General features: G+C 43.0%; 1 protein-coding gene across 2 annotated transcripts; it reads right to left on the bottom strand.

Moving 5' to 3' along the window:
• Window positions 1–1,956: 1,956 nt before the first annotated feature.
• On the bottom strand, window positions 1,957–27,080 carry ERN1 (endoplasmic reticulum to nucleus signaling 1). 2 transcript variants are annotated; one of them, XM_080356208.1, is made up of 22 exons: window positions 26,866–27,080; window positions 20,149–20,260; window positions 16,353–16,386; window positions 15,347–15,419; window positions 14,085–14,157; window positions 12,916–13,038; window positions 12,014–12,115; window positions 11,279–11,540; window positions 10,581–10,659; window positions 9,673–9,835; window positions 9,161–9,279; window positions 8,653–8,844; window positions 7,802–8,057; window positions 6,961–7,051; window positions 6,427–6,616; window positions 5,894–5,993; window positions 5,267–5,466; window positions 5,002–5,149; window positions 4,459–4,586; window positions 4,058–4,181; window positions 3,743–3,810; window positions 1,957–3,542 (listed from the first exon to the last, which is right to left on the bottom strand). In XM_080356208.1, exons 1-22 carry the CDS (start codon window positions 26,935–26,937, stop codon window positions 3,336–3,338), a joined length of 2,916 nt encoding a protein of 971 aa, XP_080212334.1. In that variant the 5' UTR covers window positions 26,938–27,080; the 3' UTR covers window positions 1,957–3,335. The 2 variants fall into 2 exon arrangements, with proteins under 2 accessions (XP_080212334.1, XP_080212335.1); XM_080356209.1 differs by lacking the exons at window positions 14,085–14,157; window positions 15,347–15,419; window positions 16,353–16,386; window positions 20,149–20,260; window positions 26,866–27,080 and having other exon boundaries at window positions 12,014–12,134; window positions 12,916–13,016.

Below are 27,080 nucleotides of genomic sequence, written 5' to 3' on the forward strand. Positions count from 1 at the left end.
TTGCAGAGTCTTTAACCCCCCTGGAAATGGGGCTAAAAATGTCTCTCAAATTCCAGCCTTTTGTGCCTTTGGTCACCACGGCGCTTCCCTGGGCTGGGCTCACACAGTGGCGCGATGGGTGGTGGCCCGTCCCTGTCCCGCTGTGACCGCTGACGTCAGGGGGTTCAGCGGGGAAACGAAACTCTGCAGAAACGAAACTTTCTGTGGGGAATAGAAACCTGCGTGGGGGAGAGGGCGCTGGGCTGCAGAGCCTGGCTCTGAGGGGCTGCAGACCCGGCCCCTGCCCCTTTTAAAGAGCTGTCGGGGGGGTGCCCAGCAATGGGTTTGTGGTTCCCGCAGCCTGCATGTGGGGCTTGGGTACTATTGGCTGTGTGGGTGGCCAGGGAAGAGATGGTGCCGTGGGTCTGTGGGGACAGAAGTGAACCCCTCTCACCCCCCGAGCTGCTGAGCAGCCCTTTTCCCAGTGGGACGGTGTCAGTGCAGGGGCTTCTCGCTCTTCCTAGTCCTGCTTACCAGCGAAGCACGCAGCGAATAACCTCCCGAGCATCCCGCTCCCGCCTTTTCTCCCACCTGCCTCCCCACGCAGGAGCAGCACGACACGGGGAGCACTCACCTCCCCGAGGGGACGGACCCAGCGCTGCGCTGCCGGAGCTGCCTGCGGGGCCAGCGCTCAGCGCGCCAGCCCGCTGCGGGGCCGGGCTCTGCCAGACCAGTTGAGTCCTCTGGGTGTTCCTGCTGTGCTCCCGTAGGTCGCTTTTAACTGTTTCTGCTGATACCCGGCAATAAAAGGGGAACTGCTGCTGCTCTGCCGAGTCTCCACCCCTTCTGCCCTGTTTGGCGTTGTTGGGTGGTGCTGCCTTTTGAAATCCAGGTGACATCCTCTGCACGGCTGTGGGGGCACCCCAGCACAATGGTACGTGTGGGGGTGCTTGGGCTGGGGGCGCGCTGGAGTGTTTGGTTTTGGTTTTGCTTTTAAACTAGGGAGCTCATCCCCACCCCACTTACTGCCCACCCTCCCATCCACCCGTGGGCTCCAGACCAGCCCACCACAGTAAATAGTGGTTAAGAGGTGCATGTGTGGCCGTTCCCGGGGCACAGAGCAGCTGTGCCCGTACCTGTGCCGTGAGTGCACTCACTCAGCCTTCTGTGCCCCAGCACACAAAGCTGCATTACAGATCGGCTTCTTTTCCTGTAAATCATGTGGTTCGTTGTCAACTTTCAGTTTCACGCAACAGATTTTTATACGTATCACAGTACTGCACAGCGACAATTTTTTTGCAGCATGCAATCGCTCCAGCCATTTAGTGTTTGTTCGCCTGCCTCAGCCACCAATGTGTAGGTGGCTGTTGTCTGGGAACTGGGAAGAAATGAATGAGGTTCCTGTGACTTCAAGGAGGCTGGATGCTCATCCTGCCCCAAGAAATGAGTGTGTTTGACTAGCAGGGTGCTGCTCGGACACAGGCACATGCATTTGGTTGCTGCAGGCCCAGTGTAGCTGTAGCTGCGTCACCCCTTCCCCGCTCCCCAGCTCCTCTGTTGGTCCACACAAGGTCACAGTCCTGCTTATTTTCCCAGGCGCACATTGGCACTAAAAGCTGTGTTCGGGTGGTTTTTGTTTGTTGGGGGAGTAGGGAGGAGGGGGGGTGTGTGTGTTTTTTCATCTGAGTACAAGTCTTTATTTAGTGGATTTATAAAATAACATTACATTACAAAAATATGAAATAAGCTTTGAATATTCTCAGGTAAAAACTACCATTATTTTTTTTTCAAGCTTTAGAAACATGTAACTTGCACAGTTGGCATCTTAGGTAAATTGCTCTCATACATTGCAAAACTAGGGAAAAAAAACTTCCCTTAAAGTATCTCCAGAAAAGTAGCTGTACATACCCAATCATACGCATTACTGTCAATAATTTATTACTTTAAGACACAATGGCACAGTCATACAAATTCCCATTTTGTAGGTTTTTCCTTTAATAATTTCATTGTAAGATGCAGTATCACTTTCCTCTGCCAGTTGTTATGATTAAATATAGACACAACCCCAATTAAGAATGATTTGGCATGCGTTATACTTGTACCACTTGGATTTGATACCACGTTGTAGTAAAAATTAAATAAATATAAATATGTTAAATAAATAGATTGCAAAACAAAACCCCACTAATATTAGAATTCAGCATTTCTTCACCCTTTGCGCACACTTAATGCTTTGTCACAGCTTTAGGGCTGATGAAAATACTGCATCTTCAAAACACAGGCTCACTTGGATGTAATTAGCAACCCAAACAGAAAATGGGGTTCCTCTACAGCTTTATCGCACCCGTTACAAACACGACCTCTCCTTTCACTGTTCTGTATGTCTCACCATTTCCTATTTAACTCCCTTTTCCCCAGAACTTATCTTACCTCTGGCTCTGCCACTGGGAACCCTTTTTACAAGGAACACTTGCAGTAGATAATGACTCACACTCCTGTGTAACCTCATCTGGATGTTCCTGCTCCATGGGGGGATTGCACTGGATGAGCTTTCCAGGGCCCTTCCACCCCTCGACACCCTGTGATTCTGTGTAACCTCTCACAACTGCCATCAGGGGATTGTTCTGAAGTTACTTGTGTAGATCTGATACTGTGATTTAAGTCAAGGACTGTTCAAGCTCTTCTGTGAATACTGGTACATGTTTAAACAATGAGGCTTATTTTCCAAGTAGGTAAACCTTGAACTGATTTTTCAAGTCAGCATTTTTTAGAACTTACTCTATCTGCTCAAGTGTGAGAGAGTAGTTTTCTGGGGTAGTACTAATTAAGCAGAAATTGTACTCTACTAGTTTTTTGGATAATCATGATTCCCTTTACGATCACTGTGCGGTGTCTAATGCATCATGTGCCAGTAGTGCAATGGCAGGTTCTGATGATTTGCTATGACTAAAAGGTTCCTTTTGCAGATCCCAGTCCCTAGTAAATCCATTATTTCAATCACGGTATTTTGATTCTTTGTGATAAAACACATCGGTTGTAAAATCACGTACAGTACAGGGATACTGGGTGATGGTTATATCCAGCTTTTGCTCTCTGTTTTCACTGTCCTGAAAACTGCCTCGGAATAAGTCCAGCAGCAGGGTCCTTCGCTTTGCTGAAGTTACCGCTCGCCCCTTGGGCTCCTTCCATCTCCTGATCCAGCGCAGGCAGAGGTACAAGGCACTTTTTGGAGGCTTGGTTTCTTCAAAGAGAGAAAATTCAGCTCTTTGATCCCATTTTCCCTGCTAAAGGCAGGGCCTGTTTCACAGCCCTGTGCTTGCAAAGTTGGTCCCAGAGCAGAAAGCTCCATCCTTCTCTCAAACAGTATCTCCCGCAAGGCTCAGCTCTGCAGCGTCCTGATCATAGTAATGCTGGAACAGTCTTTCGTGGCAGCAGATGCGCATAGCGTGGTAGGTGTGGAGCAGCAGGTGAGGGAAACGAGCTGTAAAGTAACATACAAATTCATCTGGGATGGAGCCCAGGGTCTCCTGCACTTCGGGAGGCAGTTCTCTGTAGTGGTGCTTCTGTCAAGGCAAAAAGAACAGGAAGAGTTCAGTCAGTGTCCCAGGATCTGCAAGAGACAAGGTTACTTCATCCATGAAAATGCATCAGTCCATCCTAAAGGAGCTCAATACCAAACCAAGGTAAGACAGACAGACTGGCAACAAACAGCAAAGGGAGGCAGACCCAGGGCTGCATGTTGCTTACGGAAAGAAATCCTCACCTTATTTCTCATTGCCCTCAGTAGATCCCGGACTGAGCCTCCTTTATAGGATCTGAATTTTCGAAGATCTGCAAAAGAAATTACAAGATCTTATTGTTTTGATGCACTTTTAGTTGCTGATCTCAAAAGTAAGGTATGCTTGCCCACAGTCACATATCCTTATAGGCGTGTTTCAATATATACAAGTACTTTAATTTGAAGAAATACTTTGCTGACAAGTAAAGGTGCCAAAACAGTGTTATCCTTATTTTCCTGTCCCGGCAAACTGGGAACAGCAGGTAATTCCTTCCCATTCTGATAAATACCATCCCTTACCTGTCTGAAGAGGAACAGTGATGTGCTGTCTCCAGTCCATTTTCACTACTTCTCTTCCGCCTCTTTCTAACTGTTTGACTATTGGACCATCTAAAGATTCTTTCTCTATCCGGTCACTGACATCCTGCAAGAGACATTCAGGTTATTTCTAGTTTCATTTCCAAGATTTTCACAACAATTTATAACTGCTGCTTCTGGCCAGTTACAGCCTGTCCTGATAATGGATTATGCTTGGGACTGGGACACAGGAGTTTGAGATGATGAGTTGCTTCTTCCTCACAGTAAGGGTGTGGATTATATTGGCTCAACCACGGACAAAGCCAAAAGAGCCTGAATTCAAGATCTGCAGAATGTCTACAGGAGCCCTTAGAACAGAAAGGATTGAAAAGGTCAACACAAACCTGAAAAAACTGGAGCTGTTTTTCTAAACTCCAAAAGAAGGGGTGTTTCAGCACGCAGCTGGCAGACGGACGCTTCTGAGGATCCATGTTTATCATTTGCTCTATTAAATCACGAGCGACTATGTCTCCTGCAAGGAAAACGGTGATAGTTCTTAGGCTGGGGAGAAATCTCTTGTACTTCAGAAAATCATTATGTTCTCTACTTTCTCCAACACAACCCCGACCAGCTCAAATACCACCCTCACAGATATGCTGAGCAACCAACAGAAGGTCACTAGTGTTGGATCACTTCAGTACTTTCCTACCCTTTAAATACATGAAATAACTCTACAGTGAAGCTTGCAGGGTTGCAAATTACTTATCCTAGAGATGCTTTGGGGTTCCAACTTTAAGAACTGTAGCAGCTTTACTTCAGGAGTACTTTAGGAATGCAGCTTTCAGCACTTGCCAGGGTCAAAGCTGTGTAATTTCTGTTGGCATTTTAACACCCATAGAAAGTTCACTAAACTCTGTAGCACTTTACATTTCCCATACTTTTCTTACCGTGCCTCCCCGCACTGAAGGACTCGAGGCTGTAAGCACCCAGCAGAATGTTGGCTTGCCGCTGCAGAGATTTGCCGAAGGGATGGCTGCCGTCAGATACCACGTAATAAAAGACGCAGCCAGCTGAAAAGATGTCCACGGTGTATGTCTGCAAATAAACAACCTTTAATGGCAATAACACTTTTTTTTCCCCCCCCTCCTGAAGACTTTCATTATCACAGGGTGGTTATTTTGTATCTAAGAAAAAAGCAATCCGAAGACTTACGGGGTTCTCTTTGCAATCTTCACTCAGCATTTCTGGGGCGATCCATCCCTCGGTGCCCGGCACGCCCGAGCGCCGGCTGAAGCTGTGCCTGCCCACTGCCAGCTTCTTGCACAGCCCAAAGTCCGAAATCATGGCTTTGACCTTCCCATGGGCGTTCGGCATCGAGATGAGGATGTTATGGGGCTTCAGGTCCCTGTGGACTATTATAAACGCCCATTTACCCACTCCAGGCAATCCCAGTGATAGTTGTAACTTTTTAACATATTTGCATTGCAAACCTTTCACAAAGCTGAATCACTGCTTGTTAAATCAAAGTCCTAACCTCAAAATATTGCATTCAGTAAGGGCTCATCACTTTTTTATTCCATCATCACTAGTCATCATGTTTTATGACTTCTCTCCAGAAAATGCACTGCCCTGAACAAATGGTAATGACGGGCCTGTTTACTGCAGTGCAGCAGAACGTCACAGGGACAAGCCCAGTATCAAACAACAAACACAACTGCTGCCAGCATCAGGTGGAGCTTCTACACCTCCCTTCCTGGACTGAATAAACCAGTTCCCAGCACCAGACCAATTTATTTTCTTCTTTAGTTAAGAAAATGTACTGAAACGAGACATTCTTACCAATACTGAGGGAGTGCAGGTAAGCAAGACCAGATGTTGTCTGTTGCAGGAGAGTGATGGGCTGTAAGCCGTGGTGACTGAAGGCCTTCTGTTCAACATACTATAAAATACAACAGAAAAACAAGAGATTCAGCCAAAACACCATGTCTAAATTGCAGGCTAATGCTAGCTGGTAACACACATTGAAGAGTTTTTGTTCTGGCTAAAGATGATGAACTCTAAAATACCATTCAGAGCTAGAGTTCTGTGCAGCGCTGTGCTCCAGCAGCAAGAGTAGCACATCTTCAAAGTCCAGATGGTAGGATGGGCTGGGTGACCAAAAGGGAGCCCTCCACAAAAGGGAAAATCAAAGGACAACGTCTGTCCTTCAATCAGTGCAAGGTTAGGGCCATCTTTCTAAAGGTCTAAAATCAGCCTGTTGTTGGAGTGTGCAATTGTCACAGAACAGGCACTTCAGCAACGCAAGCTAAAGGAAACCAAGGGCCTTCCAGGGAGACTGTCACAGATTTGTAGGTTTGCACGTGAGCCATCACCTCCTGTAAGGTGGCAGCACACAGCTCAATGGCGATGTACTGAAACTGCCGGTCCTTCTCCGTGCAGAAATAGCGGATCACGTTGGGATGCTCGTCGGACTCGCGCAGCAGCTGCACTTCACGGTCTGCGAAGCTGAAGCACTCGGGAAGAATTCTTTTCACTGCAACATCACGGTTATCAAATGTGCCCCTGCAAAGAGGAAGGAAAACCACATCATCCTTTTACACATCCTTTTTGCAGACAAAGTATGTAACAGTGCGTGACAACAGAAAACATTTAACAGAGGCATATTAAAGCATTTCTCATGCTGGAAACAGATGCATTTGGTCATTAAACATTTCTAAGGGAATTAAAGCAGTTTAACTAGTGAAGAAACTGCATGAAAATAGTCCAGACACATGCAAAGTACTTTTTCAAAAGTTTAATTTCTGTTCATATTAGATATGTGGTCTTTAAAAAAAAACAACAAAACCCTAATGCAAATAAGACATTAATTGGCCTATTTAATGTTGAAAACACATATTGTCTTTTACCTGTAAACAATTGTCCCTTCAGCACCATGTCCCAATACATCCTTTGGGTTAAACGAAATCTTGCCAACCATCACTCTGTTTGCGTCTTCATCTGAACAAAAACCAAGAAACAAGGACTGGTTTAGGATGGGTTAAGTTGGCCTTTTACATCTGCACATCCTTCTGGGCCAGTCTGGTAAAGTCTTTTTGCTCATGTTTAAACCAACAACACGCATGATCAAATAAACATCTGCATTTTGGTATTGATGCTGCATAGAGAAATGCTCTCTGGTGAACAAATAATCCAACATAGAGAGTCAAACACATGGTGCACACAACACCTGACTCGAGACAGAATGAGAGACTGGTGGTTCTCAGAGAAACTCTTTCTAGAAAGTTCTGTAGATGTCTTGCTGAATTTGGGACATGCTGACTGACAGTTCCAGAGGTGGTTACTGGTGGTTCCCCTGAACGGCCTCTGGAGGGACTGGAGAGTGCGCAGGAACATCAGGCAGGAAGGCTGCACTGCGTCATCCTTGTATCTTGATTCCAGTTTATAATATTTTATTTAATTTAAACTCTCCCTAGAACCTCCCTACATGCTGTAAGAATATACTGCCGTGGACAACATAATTGCTCAGATGGCAGTTAAAAACTGGATGTTTTTCCTCAAGCAAATAATCCTGCTCAGAGTCACCTGCATGGTGCTTTGCAAGTGCTCAGACCAAAGGAGAACAATGGTCCTTTTCAGCTTTCTGATCTGTGAAGCAGCATCAATAAATATTTTAATAGTTGTGCTGTATCACCACACAGACTGGGGAAATACAGAGATTCACAATAAAACACACTGGATCAACTTTACCTCCCTCTTCTTGCTCAGTGGAGATGCAGCTCCCAACGTCGGATGTGGAGACGCTGGAGTAGGCAGAATGGTTTGACGCCCTTGGGGACAGATTCGGTGTGCTGGCAGCCGAGTTCTCCGGCCGGCCGCACGAGGCGTCCGAGAAATCCGCTTCTGGGGGCAGGTCGCTGGGAGCACCGAAGGGCAGCTGCTGCTGCTGCAAGAGCTGGATCTTCTCTTCCAGCTGATGCTGCCTCTGTTGCTGCTGATGTACACTCTGCGGGAAAGGACCACAGTTCTGTCAGCAAAGTTACTTATCGTCACGTCACATAAGGAAACTCTACAGCTATTGGGGTGGCTACACCTGAAAGGTGGAAGAAAAACTCTCTTATTATGACACTGTCAGGCAAGAAGGGTGGGGAACGCTTTCCCTTTCATTCTGATTTTCCATTGCAAAGCTGAGACATCACACTGGTTGGTTAATGTAGCAAAAGCTAACTGTTAATAGGTGGACTGGGTGTCATTAAACCACAGATAAAGGCTTTGATCCCAAAAGCCAGAAAATCCAACAGCGGTTCAGGTAAGGAAAAGAGAAGTGAAGCCAATGGTGTTAAGATCATGTCCGTCAAAAGCGTTAACATACACAAAAACCAGAATCAGTAGGATGTAAAAGTCTCCAGAGTTGGCACATACGCCTGGAGAAATCACTGTTATATCAAATTTGCATCTTTTGTTACCCCCTGCATGTCTGTGAGGAAGGAAATAATTCTCCTGTAGTGTGTTACTTTCTAACTCCTGGATCATTTCTTGGGCTGTAAAATGTTACTGGATCTCCCAGAACTCAAAAGCACATGAAGCTCAGCCAGCATTACCATTGGATAAGCGATGATAAAAGCCACCCAGCCCACAAGCAGGAAAGTGCTGAGGATGATGGTGGCCATGTCCTTCAGCATGGAGTCCACGGGGGCCTCCGGCCGAGGGACAGGCCGAGCAGGTTTCTCCTCGATATCCTTGGGAGCAGCGGGAGGCACGTCTGTCGAGGACCCTTCAACCATGTCAATAACCTAAGAGGCAGAGGAAACTCTGTTAGCTCAACATCTCCACAGGTAATGGAGCAGTTATGCACTCGTCTTTCTGCTCAAGAATTTGTAATAATTTCTAATCCTACCAAAGTCAAAGGAAGTTTTGTATGTTGAAAAGAAAATCAGCGGAAAGCCCTAATTCTGAAATAAGGAATGATACATCATACCAGTGACTCTACGTGCTAAATACATTAAAATATGACACAAAAAGTGTGAAGTAATTCCACATAGCTTTTCTTCTGAGTCCTTCCCCAACATTCTTCAATCACCCAGCAAAATGATACTTCTCATCACAAACCTCTTCAATAGCGGCTTTGTCTGAGTCAGCTGGAATCACATTTTCAGGCCTCTTAGGTAAGTTGCTTGGGAATTTCTCCAGGATCTTCGTAGGAGCAGACAATGGTGTTTCATGGTGCCCTTTAAATAAAACACATGTTGAAATAATAAGTTGTCCCTTTTTAGGATATATACCCTTGATTTGAGCATCTTTCCTGAACAGCATATATAAAACTTGATTTACAAAAGGCTTGAGAACATCACAGAACAAAAGCTTTTTGTTTCCCTCTATTCTTCCCAAGCAGTCACAGGTAGAATCACCACAGGCCTGAAGGCTCTGTGCTCAAGCACTGGCTGTGGATTTGGTTCCTGGCCAGCGGAACGCACCATTACGAGGCTTCAGTAACTACTGCCTGAGTTTGGGCAGCGCTGTGACTGATTTACAGCAGCTGAACTCCAGCGCTGAGCGTCGGATCAGAACTGGCCACCAGACGGCAATGTGATGCCGCACGAGTGGGGCTGCACCTCACACACCTATTAAAAGCCAGTCGTTCCAGTAGCTCAGTTTGTTCTTTTCTTTCAGTCTGCCCGAAAACTTCACATCCGTGCTGGGGGTGATGACACACTCGCCGTTGTCTTCAATCGTGACTCCTTCTGTTTTTGGACCCTCCAGTAAGGGGATGGCGCTGCCGCGGGGCTAGAAAGAGATTATTGTTACAATTAAGGAAGCACGGTGTCCCTGAAATATTTAAATAGGCAACTAAATTAACAAATGGAGGTCAGAATTACTGGGTGAGCAAAAATTACTGGCAGCAAAGTCACTGTAAGTAAACGGTGTCATTACGCCCTCAGCAACGGCCTCAGCAACCTTGGACATTAGACCTGAGTTACGCGTTGCCTGGGAGAGGAGATTACTCTCTCTTTTTTTAGAAAAGTTAAACAGGATCTTTATTTCCTACCTGGGGAGCCACAGCATGAGCAAAACCAAACTGATGCAGTTTCCTATCTACGTGGAGTTCTTTTGATGAACTAAACAGCAATTTTACCACTAGCCACAACGCACCAAATGCACGGCAACCTCTGGACGCCCCTCAGCTTGCCTGGCACAACTCCCCGAGAGCTGCAGCCACTCTGCAGCTTTTGAAATTACTCCTGAATTACTCCATGCATTTCAAGGCTTTTCTGTTAATTGTTTCATGACATACTGAATTTGCTATGCATTTCTTGACAGCAATCTGCAATTTAACCCCAAATTTCTGTACATGTACAGCCTTCAGTGGTTCATTTTCTATTTTCATCAGGTCCCTTTGGCAAAGTTGTCTGTTTTAATATGTATTTTAAAGTATGTCTCCTTTTCAACTCTTTTTAAACCCAGGACAGCCCTAGCTCTGTACAGGCACTTTTCAGCAGGGGTCCTTCAACTCCTGCAGCTCCCAACTTACCACAACAGTTACTCCTTCATGCACCATGGATGGCGACGCATACAGACTTGTGGAGTATTTCCCTACGTATAGAGTTGGTCTGGGAAAAAACAGTAAGTGTTAGAAAGAAGTAGACAAATGGATGTTTCACCATCTAGGTAAAACCTTGGCAACACAATCCTGCAGAAATAATGCATTAGTTTCTCGAATCATCAATATTTGTATCTTGAAAAGCTTGGATCTGTGAAATTGTTTTAAGTACTGCTGTACTATGAAACCATTATTTTTATTATGAAAGCATTATTAGTTGATTATTCACATCACAACTACTCATTTGACATAACTCATGTCCTATTTCTGCACTATTTGATAACTGGTATTTGGCAAAATGCTATGCACCTTTTTTATAATGTGAAAGGCTTTACATTATAAAAACAATTCTGTTCCATATTATAAGAAAATATTCAACACAGAACATTTGATAAAATTTATAAGTATACACTTCCTAAGTTTATGATAGATTTTGGTTTTTGGTCTCTGACTTTAGACATTAAAAGATCAAAGATGTCATGAAATAACGGCTGGAGAACTAGAGCTGCTCTTACGTATTTTCACCATCTTGAAACTTGTAGAACAACCCTTAACTGAATGTGCATAAATAAGGTTTTACTAACAAAGCTCTGTTGAACAGACAGAATAACAGGAATACTGGTGCTCACGTGAGTTTGCTCTTGGTCTCCGTTTCCTTTGGGAAAGGATATTTCCACTTGGTGATGTGTCCAACCTCCCCGGACATGAACGTCAGGTAGCGCAGAGTTTCTATCCCCACGTTCGTGTGCATAACCTTCCGCAGCCCCTCACGCTGCCAGATGTAAAAAGCCACCACCGGAGAAGCGTAATTCTGAATCCACAGCACGTCCCCGGACTCGCTGTCCACAGTCACCACCAGCCCGTCTCCATTGGACACAAAGTGGGACATTTCTACAATATACAAAGACACAGATCACCTGAATTGCTGCAGACAGGCGATATTAATAAAAATATTAACAGGTCAAACCTCATGTAACATGAGACCTTACACTGCAAAAGAATAGCTGATGAGCACATCAGTCATCAGAATTAGGATGATAAAAGTTCAGCAGTAGCATTACAACAGCTTTTTCTGAGTGTGCACCACAGTTCCGGTTTGCTGCCTCTCCTGCCATTTGTCGCTACATTTTAAAGAATATCTTCCAGAGCTGCACCTCCTTAGATTTGGTTTCCCTGAAGTTACCTAAAGAGTTCTGGATATTACAGCACGTATAGGATAAAAACCGGCAGATGCAAATCAACTGCACAAAAATCAGACAGGCAGGCTGACCTATTAATTATGGAAAAAAATCAGAATATTGATATGCAAAACCCACAGCAAATATGCAGGGGGGGGAAAGACAAAAAGAGACAGCAATTCTTACTGTATTTTATGTCTTCATCAGGCAGACTAGCTGCATAGTCAAAATAAGTGGCATTCCATCGCAGCTCCTTCTTCTTGGTGTCATACATTGTGATCGTGTACTCTGTTAAAAGATACACAGTCTGTGAAGCAAAAAAACCTATGAGAGAATAGAATCGATCACCTCAAATGTGAGACTCCTCCAAACACCACACACAGCACTTCCTGCTCTCTGCATTTCGTTTTCCCAGCACTCCTGACAAACGAACATTTAGTAGCTGTTAAAGATAATCCTCGACCTGCTCCCTGCAGAGTTACTGCCCACGTTACCAGCATTTTCTTTTACTGCACAACTTCTTCTGATGTACTCTGGTTTATTTAAAAGTTTCCAAACCCTGCATTCTAAAATTCAGCATATCATGTTCTGTAACTGAACTATCACACTTGAAGAACACATTAATACAAAGGTTAAAAACAAGACTATAAGACTTACTCTTTTTACTAGCCAACGCCTATATGGTGTTTGTTGGTCTAATTGTAACAGTTCTTTAGAATACGGCATTTGTAATGTCAGTGGATATGCTATATCCCCATTTTCTTCAAACGGTTTCTACAGGAGCTGTATGTTACAGAGCAGACGGGCTCACAGCTGCTGCTGGAATGCTCTGGTAAATACATTTTGAATGCCACTTAGTCAACAAGAGACATGGACCGTGCCTGCTGCCAGTTTAAATAAACACTACCTTTCTACTGCCATAGTTACTAATTTTTCTGTGTACAGCCTAAAATAATAATTTACAGAAGTTTTTCTAAGAAATAAACGTGAAAACCTGAACTGATCACAAGGTCATTTGTTATGATCCTAAACTTTAAAAACGACAACAACAAATGTTCTTCTAAGCTGCAGAAAAAAAAGCACTTGACCTGTTCTCCCGAGATACAGGAGCGACGCTGATGGGCACAGACTTTCTGCAAAGGAGGAAGTCAAGGTTTGCTGTTTCTCCCCAGTCAGGAGGTCAATCACGTACCAAATATCCTGCTTTTTACCTGAAATGATAATTTAAGCCACATTACCATTCAGTTGGAAAACTGCGCTTCCATCAAGCTTTTCAGTCTTTTTTCTTTAGCAGGCTCGTGAACTTAAAACAATTCATCATTTAGCATTATTGGCCGATCCCAAATATTGACAAGAGAATTAAACACAATATTTAGAATGGTAAGTACCATTGGCTGAATTATTTTTTCACACCGATAAAATCTAAGAGAGTTCAGAGTGTAGGAGATCCCAGGAGGCAGCAGAACAGGGGTCTGAAGTGCTAATGTTGAAGGGCAGTAGGTGGAAAAAAAATGTGAGGGTCTAACGCATTTTGAATTAAGGACTGTAATCCCAACAGCCCACTCAAGACGACATGAGCCATGACTTAAATATTTCTTTGATGCTAACACATATATTTAGAAGCTTCAAATCAACATTTTTCACTCCCGTAGTGCAGAGACAGCTGAGAATGAGAAGTAGGTATTGGCCCTTCAGGAGGTTAAAAACTAATACTAAGTGCATCCTGATCCATCACACATTTACCGTTGAGAGAAGTAATAACTGCCCCTCCTTTTCCCTTTCTCCTCCCACATCCATCTGCAACTAGAATGAGTCAGGACAGTGAGACATACATTTGTTATTATTCGTAATATAAATGAACTGACTGTATCTCAGGTAACAGAGGACGTCCAACCGTGTTGCAATGGGATTTCTAATTTAATTATAATTGTCAGGCAATCAATGCCATAAGTGTAAGAAAATTTTAAGTAGAAGTCATTTTTGTTGAGAGGTAGCATCTCAAGAAACCAAATAAATCCATACAGGCTATTTACTGCTTAGAAAAGCTTTATTCTCCTTCAGGAGAAGTTGGTTTTTAATCTTCAAACAGTAATTGAATTCTGTATTAATCAGATTTCCTGTCATCAGAGAGGTTTGTGAAAAAAACTGTAATTAATACCTAAAACAAAGCATATTTCCCTGCAGTCTCTCTGGGACTCTCTAAATTTTCTAGTCACTGAAGATATTATAATCTAAAAGAGATTAAATTTGAGCTCACCCATGTACAGGATCCCATCAGAACTGCGACAGGGAGATGCCTGCACCAGCTCTGGGATAGTGAATGGCAGTTTCTAGGGAAACAAAAAACAATAAAAGCTTATTCCCGTTGGTGTGATAGTCTTCATGTTTGTTCACAGAAAACTTCAGAAATCTCCAATGACAGTTTTATATTGTTTGTTTGCATTATTGCAGTGCCTGAGAACTCAAAATTTCAGGTCGGGGCCCTGCTCTGCAAACCCAGACCACAAAGTCTGTCTCAGTGAGTTTACACCGGCAGAAACACAGGTAGCTGCCTGCAGCTCAGAGGTTTGGAGGCCAAGACTCTTGTTGTTTTAAGGTCAACCAGCATCACTTATAAACTGTTTGCGCTTCAACATCCTGTGGTTTAATTGCCTCACCTAAAACACATATACAATAGTTCTCCACAGGACTGTACGGTAACACTGATAAAGGCCGGATATCTTCATACAAGTGAAACTGCTGAGAGGGCAAAGCATCAATCTGCGACTGGTGAGTTCCTGAGACGCCACCAAGCCTGGGCTGCTCTTACCGAACGGGTGCCCATCCTTACTGAGCTTTAAGAGACTTACCGGGGTGAGGTCACAAGCTGCACCAAAGATCAGTTTACTTCAATATACTAAAATTACTCTGGTTTGCTTAAAACTTTTATAACAGTGACTCTAACCAGACATTAACTTGAATTCAAAATGAGAGGAGATTAGCAGAATGAAGAAATAGGTTCAAATAAATTGCTACTTCCTGGATTCACCCAGGAAAAGAACCAAGAATCATTTTGTAAGTTATGATCTGGCTGTACTGGGAGGTGGGGGGAGTGGTGAGTAAATACTAAAATATTTGACTAATATTAAAGTTCTTAAGGGAAATCATAGCAGCTGCCAGAGAAGAGAAACTTGTGGGAAGCCAAACGCTTTATCTGAGTATCACCATGAAGTTCAAAAACAAAAGTCAAATGTTAGCTCGTATCTGTGGGGTACACAGATTGGGGATTATTTTGAAAAGGTTCAGCATTTTTGTCTGCTTACTAAATCTTATCATGACAACTTCTAAAGGTGTCGGCAGACCCTGGTTTTTGGCCAGTCTGACTGAGCTTTTCCAAGAAACTGATGCGCTTCCATTAAAGAGTAAAAAACCCTTACAGTACTGTGAAGAACGAAGGAAGTTCCCTTGGGGAGTTCCCTTAGCGTTCACAAGAGCCTGATTAGGGCACTTTTCCAAAATATTTAAAAAATATATACTTACAGTCAAGCCTTCATTATTCTTGCCACCAAGCGTATACAAACTGCCATCATTTGGGTCTGGAAGAAATGCTGGCCTAGGGTTTAAGCAGCAATTATAAATGATTAAAAGCATAGTGTACTTCTCAGAGAACAGAAAAGCAACTGTGGTCAGGACTGGCTTTACAGACAAGCTCATCTGACAACAATTTTTTTACTTTGTATTATCCGTTTTTTGAAGTTTCATTTATTAACTGCGAAAATGAAAAAAGATAAACTTGCAGAACTGATATAACATAAGATTACTAATGCATTTGAAAATTCAATGATCCAAACGTGACAGGCTTTTAAAATGCCACAGAATTAAAATCAAACAAATAAACAAAACCAGAGAGCATAAGGAAGGCAAGGAACAATAAAAGAGTTGCCAGAACAGTGTAAATTTGAGAGGTAAAGGCAACCCCCCACCCAAACTACAGAAGAAAAACCCAACCCCAACATCAAACACCAACCACAAAAGAGAAATGATGTTACCACTGACTTCAGAGACAGTTAAAGCCCCACATTTTCTGGTGAGGTTACAGTGCTGGAGGAGCTGCTCTGAAGTAGCAGCCGGAGGGTTCCACCTGCAGATTCTGGTGGTGGTTGTTGGAGTTCCCTGCGCTTCACTATTTTTAGTCTTTTATTTGAAGAGAGTAAACCTAAAACCTGGAGAACACTCCCTGGCTGTTTCTGTCATTTCAAAGCTGCTCAATTAAGACTGAGGCACAAGTAACACACTCGATCTCTAAACCTGAGCAAGGGCTTGAGAGAACACTCTGCAGGTAGGGTATTTCTTCTTAGCACTACATATAAGATAATTATATGTAGCTAATTATATCCTTTCTTTATTGTGCTCCCTAAACCACCTTAAGTTGACGTATGCAAATCATGCAACTTTTCTAGAACACAGAGAGATTTGGTTTAAACCCGATTTCAAGATGTCAGTGAAATCAAGCAAGCGGTAAATGGGATAAAGGAAACAGACTTACTCTTCCACATGTATTGGCACCTGGAGTACAGGATCTGCATAAACAGAAAAAAAAAGTCCTAATATTGGCAATTCCATTCCTTGAACACCAGACACAGGACTAGTCAGGCCTGCAACAACTTGCTCCTTTTCAAAAGGCTGAGGCACAGAGAGGCCACCTCAGCAGCCTCAACCATCGCCTGTTTGGTTGTGAAATTAGGTTTGTAAAACTGGAAACTGCAAAGTACCTGAGAAGTTTTAAACCTTCGCAAGTTCTTTGCTCAGTTTTATCCACAATATCTGATCAATATGTGATTCACTTCCCCACATGAGGCTATCACAACGAACGAGCACAAACTGATGGAAGAGTTTATTTTCTGAAGTGAAAGGCATTCTCTTCACTACGAGCACCTTCCACCTGGACAGGCGGACTGTGGAGAACCATTTCTCTACATTTTGAGCTACAGGGGTGATGTAAATTTTCTTAACACTTTCATGATCTTGAACTAAGGTTGTAGGTCTGCGAAGACACTTTGAAGACGGGCAATGAACTCTTCATGTTCACTTTCATGTGGTTTGGGACGTATTCCAACTTTATTTCAAAGTTTGTTTTGAAACAAGAAATCACGTGGAGATAAAAAGAGACTCTTGAGTTTAATTTATCATTGTCACGTCTTAAAATAGTTTTCATATGCTTTAACACAGCCTAGTAAAAGAATGAGTTGGTTTATAACTGAAATCGCCTTTTGTTCCACAACGGGTCAAACGGAAAAAGTTATTGCAAAAGTCAGAGAGCTGAGGCGTTCTCTTCTCTTCTCTTCTCTTCTCTTCTCTTCTCTTCTCTTCTCTTCTCTTCTCTTCAGCAGCTCAGCACTCAAGCGTTAACACGCTGAGACTGGATGCGTAATCCTGCTTTCAAAACTTCCCTGAACTGCAGTTCTCTGTTATTAGGTAAGTGGTTCTAATAGGCCCAATCTGTTCCAAAACCAACAACAGTGATAACCACGGAACAAAGCACTAAGTATTCCGTATCAGAACAAAAGCTTTATAGAGAAAATGTGATAAAATTGTGATAAAAGTACATCAGCCTCTCCCTTAAGCTTCCATTCCCTGTAGCAGAGGAAAAGCCAACTTCTTGCAATAAACCTACATAAGGCTTTTTGGTATGATCCTGTCCAAAAGCTGCTCCCTTTCTAGACTACGTAAACACTGTCACTCAGAGCCGATGGCTCTTTTTATTGATCAGAGATGGCACCAAGAGCCTTGTTTGGTCTCCGATCTTCAACGTGTGCTATACCCTTTCAGTACAACGTTTTTGTGGGGTCACAGCAAGAAAAAAGGTGCCTCTCAGAAATGTGGGGGAGGAGGAGTGGGGGTTCTTTCTATGAACTTTCTAAAGCCCAGGGAATGAGCAGCGACAGTTACCTGGTCACCAAAAAATCCTGAGCTGTCAGACAGCGGGACCCACAGAAGCCAACCAGAAATGAAGGTATTAAGCACCCTCAACAAGCAGGGCTGTGATCTGGCCACATACAACCGCAGGGAGCGCAGCTTTATTTCTAAACTACCAGACAGTCCTGTTACTGCCTGACCCATTTTTCTGCCTGCTTTATGGGGAACACGAGCACCCAGACTGCTGCTCCTGCCAGCATCACATGAAGGCAGGAAACCCAAGCATACTATTGTGGTGACAACCACCGGCTCATTTACACTCCAAACCTAAGATAAGCTTCAGTGCCAAATTAAAACAAACAACACATGGCAAGATTCTCCTGTTTGTTTAAGTACTGCCTGATAATGAACACTGCTTTGGTTTTTTCCCCAATGAAAATAAAACGTGTATGAATTACTCTTTGTTAAATGCCTTGCTGCCTAAGTGCAGCAATAAAACGTTCTCTTCCTGATGAATGCCGTTGCAGCGTTTCAGGAGACAGCCACAACTTCTCCAAGTACGTGAACCACAACACATGGTTCATCGTCTGATAATCAGGGTAAAACGGCACCTGCAAGACCAGTGCTTGCAACGCCTGCCACTTCCCCCTGGGGAATTATAGCAATACAAGCTCATTGCTGACAGAAAGAGCACCCAAAAACTGTGTTCAGACACTCATTTAATGCTGAATTCTGCACTATTGAATGTCTTCAGGGATTTAGCACAGCAAGATGCAAGGACTTCTACAGGCTATTAGTTTCTAACACTGCTGCACCTTTGTTGGGCTTCCCACCACAGGGTGGCCACACAACAAATCTGCAAAAATAAAACCCCTCCAATTACAAATTAATTATCCAATTTATATGTACAGGCCTTCTTCCACGTACAATTAACTAAGTCAACTCATTAAGCATCTTGTAACAATGACAACTTCACTGACCCTGGTCTGTTGTTCTGTTACACAGAAATAAACTAATGGGCAATAAGTACTTTGCAAAAAGTAAGTGAACACACCTCATGTGCATAAGATGCAGAACAATACATAGTTAGCAACAGAGGCAAAAAAAAGAAGTCCTATAAAACTAGATTAACCAGTCCGGCAGTTCCACTGTACCAACAATTGTTTTGCAACCATTTCTTTTTTAAACAAGGGAAGGTCGTTGAGCAATACACCCCGACCAAGGGCCTTTTCATTACTGAAGTGCATTCATTTCTTCCTCAAAAAAACCTCCTGCCACTTTACTAAGTCTGGCTGCAAACAAAGGCCAGTTAGGATATTCTAGGATGGGAATATGCAGCGTATGTTCATGTCAGCTGAATGACAAGCAAAACCCAGTAAGCTGCTCTTAACACGGCAATAGCCTATAGCAACAATCTAGGAGGCTGATAATCCTTTTTCATTCAAGCCTGCTCAGGGAAAGGAGAGGTCTAAACTTAAAGAGGAGATGAGAGAAAATGTAATCACACTTACTAATGAAGATCCTTCAAGAAAATAGTTGCTCACCCCTTTTTACTCCAAGAGGAGCTACAAAAGCATTCTATGCTTGTTTATTAATTTAACATTTTGTCTGGTAGATTTGCATCCAAATATGAATGGCTTCACAAATAAAATAACTGGTCTGTACTGCAGACATCTGATACACAGAATCCATTTCCTACCATTTCAGCTCACCTACTAAACTGACAACAGGTTTAAAAATAGAGGACAGGGTGATGCAATCACTGTGACTCCTTTCCATTTCCCGAAGTGCAGAGAAGGTGCTACTATCACTTCTACCATATGTAAACAGAATTCCACTAAAACAAATTTGTATTAAATATGAATTTTTTCATGAAAACAGAGAGAGCTCTCTCCGCTCAGTAATTAAAATTACAAAATTGCTTCCAGTCACTGACCAATGTCATATTTCTTTACATAACTGTAGTTTTTTTGTTTAAAAAAAAAAAACAAACTGTGCTGTTTATTTTGTTTCCTCAATCTATTACTAAAAAAAGACCCAAGGTTTGAATGATAGCCACTGCACCAGTGAATGTAGGTTACAGAGACAGAATCCTGCAAGCCCTTTGCCACCAGTTCCACCAGCTGACACCCTCATTTGACATCTGTTCTGTGTTTGCTTATATTGCATGCATTCCCATAAAACATGGTACCTGCCAACCATGCCACTGCAGCTTAAACATTCCAACCATAAACATGGAAAAGATTTGCAAGTGAAAACACGGAGATGAACATGACTCCAGAGACACTGGAGCTTAATTCTGGAACAAGAGTAAAATTAAGAAAGAAAATAAGTATTTACAAGGCCCGACAACAGTTTGAACTATCAATGGATCTGACTGTTACTAACGTTATTGAGTAGGGAGCATCAGGAGACCTCCTGCTCACCTTCCTTTAACGTCCACTTGATCGCCCCTGTCCTCTTGCTGACGGCGTGCAGACTCCCATCGAGGGTTGAGACGAACAACAGTGTTTCTGGCACCGTTACTGAGCTGGCGTTCTGGAAAAGGAAAACCCATATGCTGAATGTGACTATTACTACAGAATTTGCTCATAACTGTCAAACACTACTTTGTCTAGAACATGACTTCTTTTTAATCGCACAGACTGGACAACTTTCTTGCCTCTTTGAATCCTGTGAGGTTTTTTTCTTCCTGCCAACATTATGGAATTGCCTATTGTGCTAAGTTCCCCTAGAGACAAATTGGGAGACGCTTTAACTCAACCTCTGTTCTCAATTTGATATCAAAGTCTTCCTGCACTAGAGTTAGGAGAAACCAGAGACAGGGCTGACCTACGCAAGAATTGACACAAAGACTATGCAATAAGTCACCAAGACTAAGGAACGTCAAAGCAGCTCAGAGAACCCAAGTGTTAATGTCAAAACTGTGCTACTGCCGAGTCAATACAACATCCATTTGCCAAGGTTTAGTCCCCATAACGCAGCCTGTTCTCGCGTTGTTCAGCTGCGTGCCACCCGCCACGGTTACAGTTTCACAGTTAAATATAATTTTTAACCTACCGCAGTTCATGAAATGAAAGTGTGTGTGTTACATAGTTATAATGTCTCCGAGGACTTAAATTGTAAAAAACAATTATCAGTCACATTAGAATTATTGTGAAGCAAAATACACAACTGCCAAATTAAAATGCATGGATACAGGGAACTGTCCATTTGTTTTTCTTTCTGACGGAGCCGAATTTAGCTTTCCCCAGGCAGTAACAGCGGGGAACACCTTAACCTGCGAAACACACAAAACACAGCCAACTTCTGACACTCAGTTAGTACAGGGGTTCCATCTTGAGACGTAGCAGCAGTCAGATGCAAAAATGTGTGTACAGGTACAGCCACACAGCAGCCCTGAGGTGCTCATGCCGTCATTACCAATCGTTGTGGTTTCAAGCTAGTAAGAAAGGGAAAAAAACCCAAAATTTACTGGAAACAGTGTTGTGATGAAAACAAGAAGCAATGGATGGTGGTCAAAATCTATTCCAAATTAACCTTTGTGTAGTAACATTTTGCGCTCATATGAATTTTCACATGAAGATCTCAATGCATTTAAAAAGAAAAATTCTGGCTAACAACGATTCATCATAGGTAAGGAATTTCTTCCTCTTATACAAAAAATGTTGAAAAGCCAGCTTACTTTTAAGCTAATAAATACTTAATGCACACACACACACACGCACAAAATATACGTATTTCCAGGCTTTTGTTTTAGATAAGATGTAACGGTTATTTAACTTCTTTAAATGTTACCTGAGAAGCTTTGTAATTAATGAAATAGCTTGAAAGCCTCGGTTGCATAAAGCTGTCTGCAGGGCTCTGGGCTTATGAAACAGAACAAAAAACATGAACCAAAGACATTGAATGAATATTCCAGCACTGAACTTCAACTAATTGCACAAACCAGCCGTGCCCGCCAGGTTAACTGCGTTTAACCAACCACCATTCCCAGCTGCCACCCACTGCCCAACGCGGGACAGCGGGAGCCGTTCAAAGTGCAAACTACAGATCTGCACCAGCTCAAGGGAGAAATCACCAGGAACCTCTTAGAAAATGTTTTTTACCCAGACGTTTGGCAAGGACATGTCAGGTTTCTCATACCTAACAAATGGGTATTTTCAATGCAGCTGTACTCACAAAAAAACCCCTTTCCGGAGAATTTAATTCCTCTTCCACCACATGTACACACATTTCCATCACACATTTTTAGGCAACATTTCAATACAACATGCTACACAGTATAAATCCTGTACATTATGCACCACAGAAATACCTGTTTATTCACAAAGATGTATCTATCCTAAACCTGCTCCATGAACAAAACCATTTAATTTAAAAGACTGGAATGACTCTGTTTGCTTTTCTATCAGAAACGATACACCCAAAACATCCATTATCCAAACTGATCGTTTCAGTTCACAAACACAGTGTAGAGTGAAACACAGCAAGCTGAGCAACAGCATTTAACTGCTAAAGGCAGAAATGAAAATTACTGAAGTTCCTTTAAATTGCAGGTGGGAATTTGACACCCACAGTGAATGACTAGTGAAGTTTAGTTACAAATAAAATGCAACATATAGCAAACGCACCACATCTTCCATGTATACAGATTAATATTGTTTTTCTAGTCTACCTTCTACTGTTTGCGCAAGTTCTTCTTATCTTTTATCTTATCTTACAGAATCAGTATATTCTCCACAAAGCGTGTTGTCTTCCTGCCTTCTTACTGAGAAGTGAATAAAGCCTGTAGCGTCTTCACACAAATGTGCCTATGAAACAACCACCATGACTATGGTTGGGTATCAAATATCAGTAATATATAGTACATGGAACACTACTTGCAGATCTGTAGATTTAACTTTTTCACATTTAACGTTTCAGTATCTATTTTTTGTGGCATCAAAGCCACAGAAATTATTAAATGTGAGCTCTGAAACTCGCACCAAAACATCAGTAACTAGTTTCGTCTTCCAGATTACGGATGTTTTAGAAGGCTGCTAGTGCTTGCGATCACATAGAAGGTACTAATATGTAAAAAGTTCCTCTACACACTGTGCAGCCTTAAGAAAACTTTTCCATACACCTGCCCTGCAGGTCACTCACTCACTCACGATAAGGAAAGAAAACCAAAGCTGGAGAAGCTATTCACGCCAAGTTTCTGTTGAAAAGCAGACCAGCACCTGGATGTTGCCCACAGGCAGAACGACCTATAAAGTTCTGACATCCGACTCAGACCATGAAATTACACTAGATTTTTTTAAGCTTTTCAGTGTAGAATCCTTGGTTTGGGGGAAAACATGCCACTCCCAGCTACCATCCTTTGGTAGAAGGAAAACCTAGTTTGGGTCTTATTTTATCTGAAACTGTAATGTCTATTTTCACAACCACCCTATTTGGAATTCAGTGAGAGCCTTGACAGTCTGCGCTCATAAACATCTTCCACCCCAGCACTGATGTCAAGTGCAGGATTTACAATATTTTGAAGTTATTTGAAGACTGCTTTAGAATTAATTCTCAATAATTTAATTCAAAACAATTTTTGTTAACTTTCAGGCTCTCATTGAATTGAACTTCGACAAATGCTCTGAAAGTGCTGACTGTTGTTAATCCATAACAGACTAAAATCTGGGACTAAATAGAAAATAGCATTTTTAAGTTACACTAGAAATACACCATCTAATAGAAACAGCATTTTATAAATAGAAATACAAATGCACATTATAAATAGTATTTAACCCTAGCATAAGAATCTCCCCCTCAGTCCAGATCTACCACATCTTTAGTTAAAATGTTTTAGAAATCAACGTAACAAAATGACCTAGAACAATCCTGAAAGGCCCATGGAGTCAAAGGAAGGTCAGGGAAAGCTGCAGAGCAAGTTCTGGTGCATTTGTGTGTGTCTGTGGTACAGTTAATGTCAAAGATGATATTATCTTTTTTCACTGCAAATTTTGTCAAGAGTTAGCAGAGCAATGCCCTATTTTGTTTTACTGTGTTAGAAGAAAGCAGATCCCCGCATAAATAATTTCTTCCATCAATTTATCTTCTTAAAACCAGTATTTTTGAAATGCAGGTCACTAAGTGTGCACAAATCCCACTGAAGTTGGTGGAAACAGCAAGAAAACCGGGCCACTCCATTCCTTGAGGTTATTGTTCTGTAACCCAGAAATCTGTTTTGCTGTGGGGGTGACACCAGCAGAGGTTCTTCAAGCCTGAATAAAGCACAGGAGAACACATAGATACCTTCCTCTCACTAAGAAAAGGCCTGTACCATAATTTATGCTACTGGAACCACAACTGGTAAGCCAGTAAGGAAGCAAAGCAAAATATTTTCAACATCAGCACGCACCACAAGCACCTGGCACATTAAGCACAGATAGAGTATGATCCATTACCCTGCCTTTGCCAGTTATCTTCTAATTACATGGTCAGGCTAGAGGCTAAAACTCACCACACATGAGAAAACCATGTCATTAAAAAGCTCTTTGTAAAATTTGGTAAACTAGTATCACTAATAATGAAGTCAACATATGAGAGCTGACAAACAATACCTTATATCTTATTTAGAATGTGAAATCAAATCTACAGATCTCTTAATCTTAAACTACATTTTAACATATGTTTGTCAGCTATTTCTCACCACCACCATAGCCCAGGCCCAGCGACTGTTCATTCACCTGGCCATGTGTGCTGCAACAGGAAAAACCGAAAACTCTGTAAAACCCAAACTTATTACAATATTCACAAAAACACCAGGAGCCAAAACGAGCAGAAGTGCAGAGTGACAAACACATGAATTTACACTGCAGGCCAGAGCTGTCCGCGCTCATTTTAGGTGCGTGACACACGTCTGCATTCCCCTAAAACACCTAAACTAACATACTAATATTTTTTGAGCAACCAGGGAGACCTGCAACTCAAGTAAAACATGTAAACGTTAAATAACATAGTGACTGAAGACGTCCTGTTTAAAACCTTTGCATCGGTTTTCACGCCTATCAGTTAATAATCCAAACAGCTCACGCTGCCACCAAGAACACATCAAAAGACACAACATGACGTTAAATCAGCCCCTGATGGAATATAGAATATGAATTGTAAGACAATATTAAAGTTGGGATATAAAATAACAAAGAGTACACTTATCGGACAAAGAAATCTATAGAAAAAACAATCTGCAAAACCTTTAGGCAATTCCATGTTTCTCATGGTACCTCAATACCAAGAATTGTACTCCAGTCTTTTTCATGGGAATTTATTACTCAAGTGACATTAATAGTTCTAAATACGACTTCCCAGGTAAACGGGTTAATCACAGGTAAGATGAGCAGGACTACATTCACAGAAATTAGAACTAGATATGAAAAGGGGCTGAAGCGCGGACTGGATTTCAACTGGGAAGGCACAGTGAGGACTGCAGCTGGTGGAGCAAAAAAAGAGCCCAGAAAAGAAACAGAGAAGTGGAGAAGTCGAGGTCAGATCCTGATCTGAGGGGAGATGGCAGGAAGACCGAGAGCGAAACATGGAGAAAACCGGGGCTGAATTCTGCCAGGGCCCAAGTCGAGCTGTTTGTTACTATGCAAGTAAAATTATACAAAATTTAGTAATAATCTGATTATTCAAAGAGTATTTTTACTATTTAAAAATATTTCTTAGTATTCTTATTAAGCATTATTTTTAAAACTTCATGAGTTGCAAATCAGCGTTTTCCTTGCAAATGCAAATGAATCCCAAATCTGTCAGGATCATGAAGAGATCTCAGCCCAGCCTTATGGTCCAGAGCAAGACAAAGCCATTAGCACTCTGCAATAAGGATTTTAAAGTAATTTTTGTTGACTGCATTTAATTTTTTCCAGTTTCCTAATGAAGTAACAACAGCAGGTATGTTACACAGCTTCACTACTGGATGTGTTCACTTTTAAAGAAGAGGAGTGGTGCTATTATATCTCAGGCAAAAACCCAAAGCTTCCAGCTTTGCTTAACCTGAACTATAACCCCATATATTACACCAGCACTTCCAGGTAACAACAATCCATCTAGGAACATAACCAAAAACTTTCCTCTGCTACCCTTCAGTGAAATGGAAACAGTAAATGCCAGCTGACCTTTTCATTGTGTCCTGATCCCGAGAATTTACAAAGAAAAGCACCTTTCAGAACTGAATTTTTGAGGACTTAGTTTTCCATCTCAGTACACACACAGCAGACAGCACCCATTGTAAAGTACACTTTAAAATTATCATCTCCATACAAATCATCTGCTCAGTATTCCATCTGCTTTGCACCAGTTTCCCCGTGCTTTTATTGCTCCATGTAATACCATATAACCAGCCTGGTTATTTCTTAAGAGGTGGTGTAGAGCAGGGACTCCTGCACTTTGTCTTTCACCTCTGAATTGAGAACTGTAGCCTTTTTTTAGTACCAAGCAACCACACGTACTTTTAGTGCATGTTCCCACCTTTGCTCTGAAAACAGAATGATCAAAATGCCACATGACAGCATACAAGGCATGTAGATAACCATTCGTGTTTGGATATCAACATGTATACAACAGGTTTTTTTCAGAGAAAGATGATCTAGCATGTCTCACTAGTTCTTCTATCCACTTACATAGTTTCAGCTTCTAAAAGTTTCTTTGTCCTGCTTTTATCAGTACTTCATGTGAAATTACCTGTCTTTTTACGTTTCAATGATACGATGCATGTTCAGCCCAGGTGTCAGTGGGCACAGCAGCAGCTGTTGAGCCCTATGGGCTGACAGCCCCGCAACCCCGCTCACACCCACGGGCACCCGGCGGCAACGACCGCAAAATGGAGCGCTGGCTTCGCCAACCCCGCCGGTAAACTCGGGCAAAGCCCCGGCAGGAGCGCACCGGGGCGGCTGTGCCGAGCCCGCCGCTCCCGCCCCTGCGGCCGCGGGGCCTCCGCGGGGCGAGGCCTCCCCGGCCCTCCCCGGCCCGGGCGCCGCCGCACGCCGGGCGAGCCGAGCCGAGCGGAGTCGAACCGAACTGAGCTCGCCCGCCCCCGCCGGACCGGGGACACCGCCGCTGTCCCTGCCCGCTCAGAACACCCCCCGCCAGCCCCGGCCCGCCCCACTTACCCCGGGCCCCGGCGACAGCAGCGACAGCAGCAGCAGCGCGGCCAGGCCGAGCAGGCGGCGCGGCGGCTCCATGGCTGCCACCCGGGGCTCGGCGGCCCCGGCTCCCCCGCCCGGCGCAGCGTGTCCGGCGCTCCCCGCGCGGCGGGGCGGGGCTGCCGGCCCGGGGTCACCACGTCAGGTACGGCCGGGGACGCCGCCCCCGCGGGCGGGCAGCG

Source organism: Nesoenas mayeri, assembly GCF_963082525.1.
Source record: "Nesoenas mayeri genome assembly, chromosome: 19".
In the NCBI taxonomy this organism is placed as follows: Eukaryota; Metazoa; Chordata; class Aves; order Columbiformes; family Columbidae; genus Nesoenas; species Nesoenas mayeri.

Coding starts and splice junctions, on each gene's coding strand:
- ERN1 (XM_080356208.1), bottom strand. CDS start 26,937: ATGGAGCCGCCGCGCCGCCTGCTCGGCCTGGCCGCGCTGCTGCTGCTG. Junction 5,467..5,893: donor CCTGCACTCCCTCAGTATTG/GTAAGAATGTCT, acceptor CGTTTATAATAG/TCCACAGGGACCTGAAGCCC. Junction 3,543..3,742: donor TGAGGGCAATGAGAAATAAG/GTGAGGATTTCT, acceptor TTGCCTTGACAG/AAGCACCACTACAGAGAACT.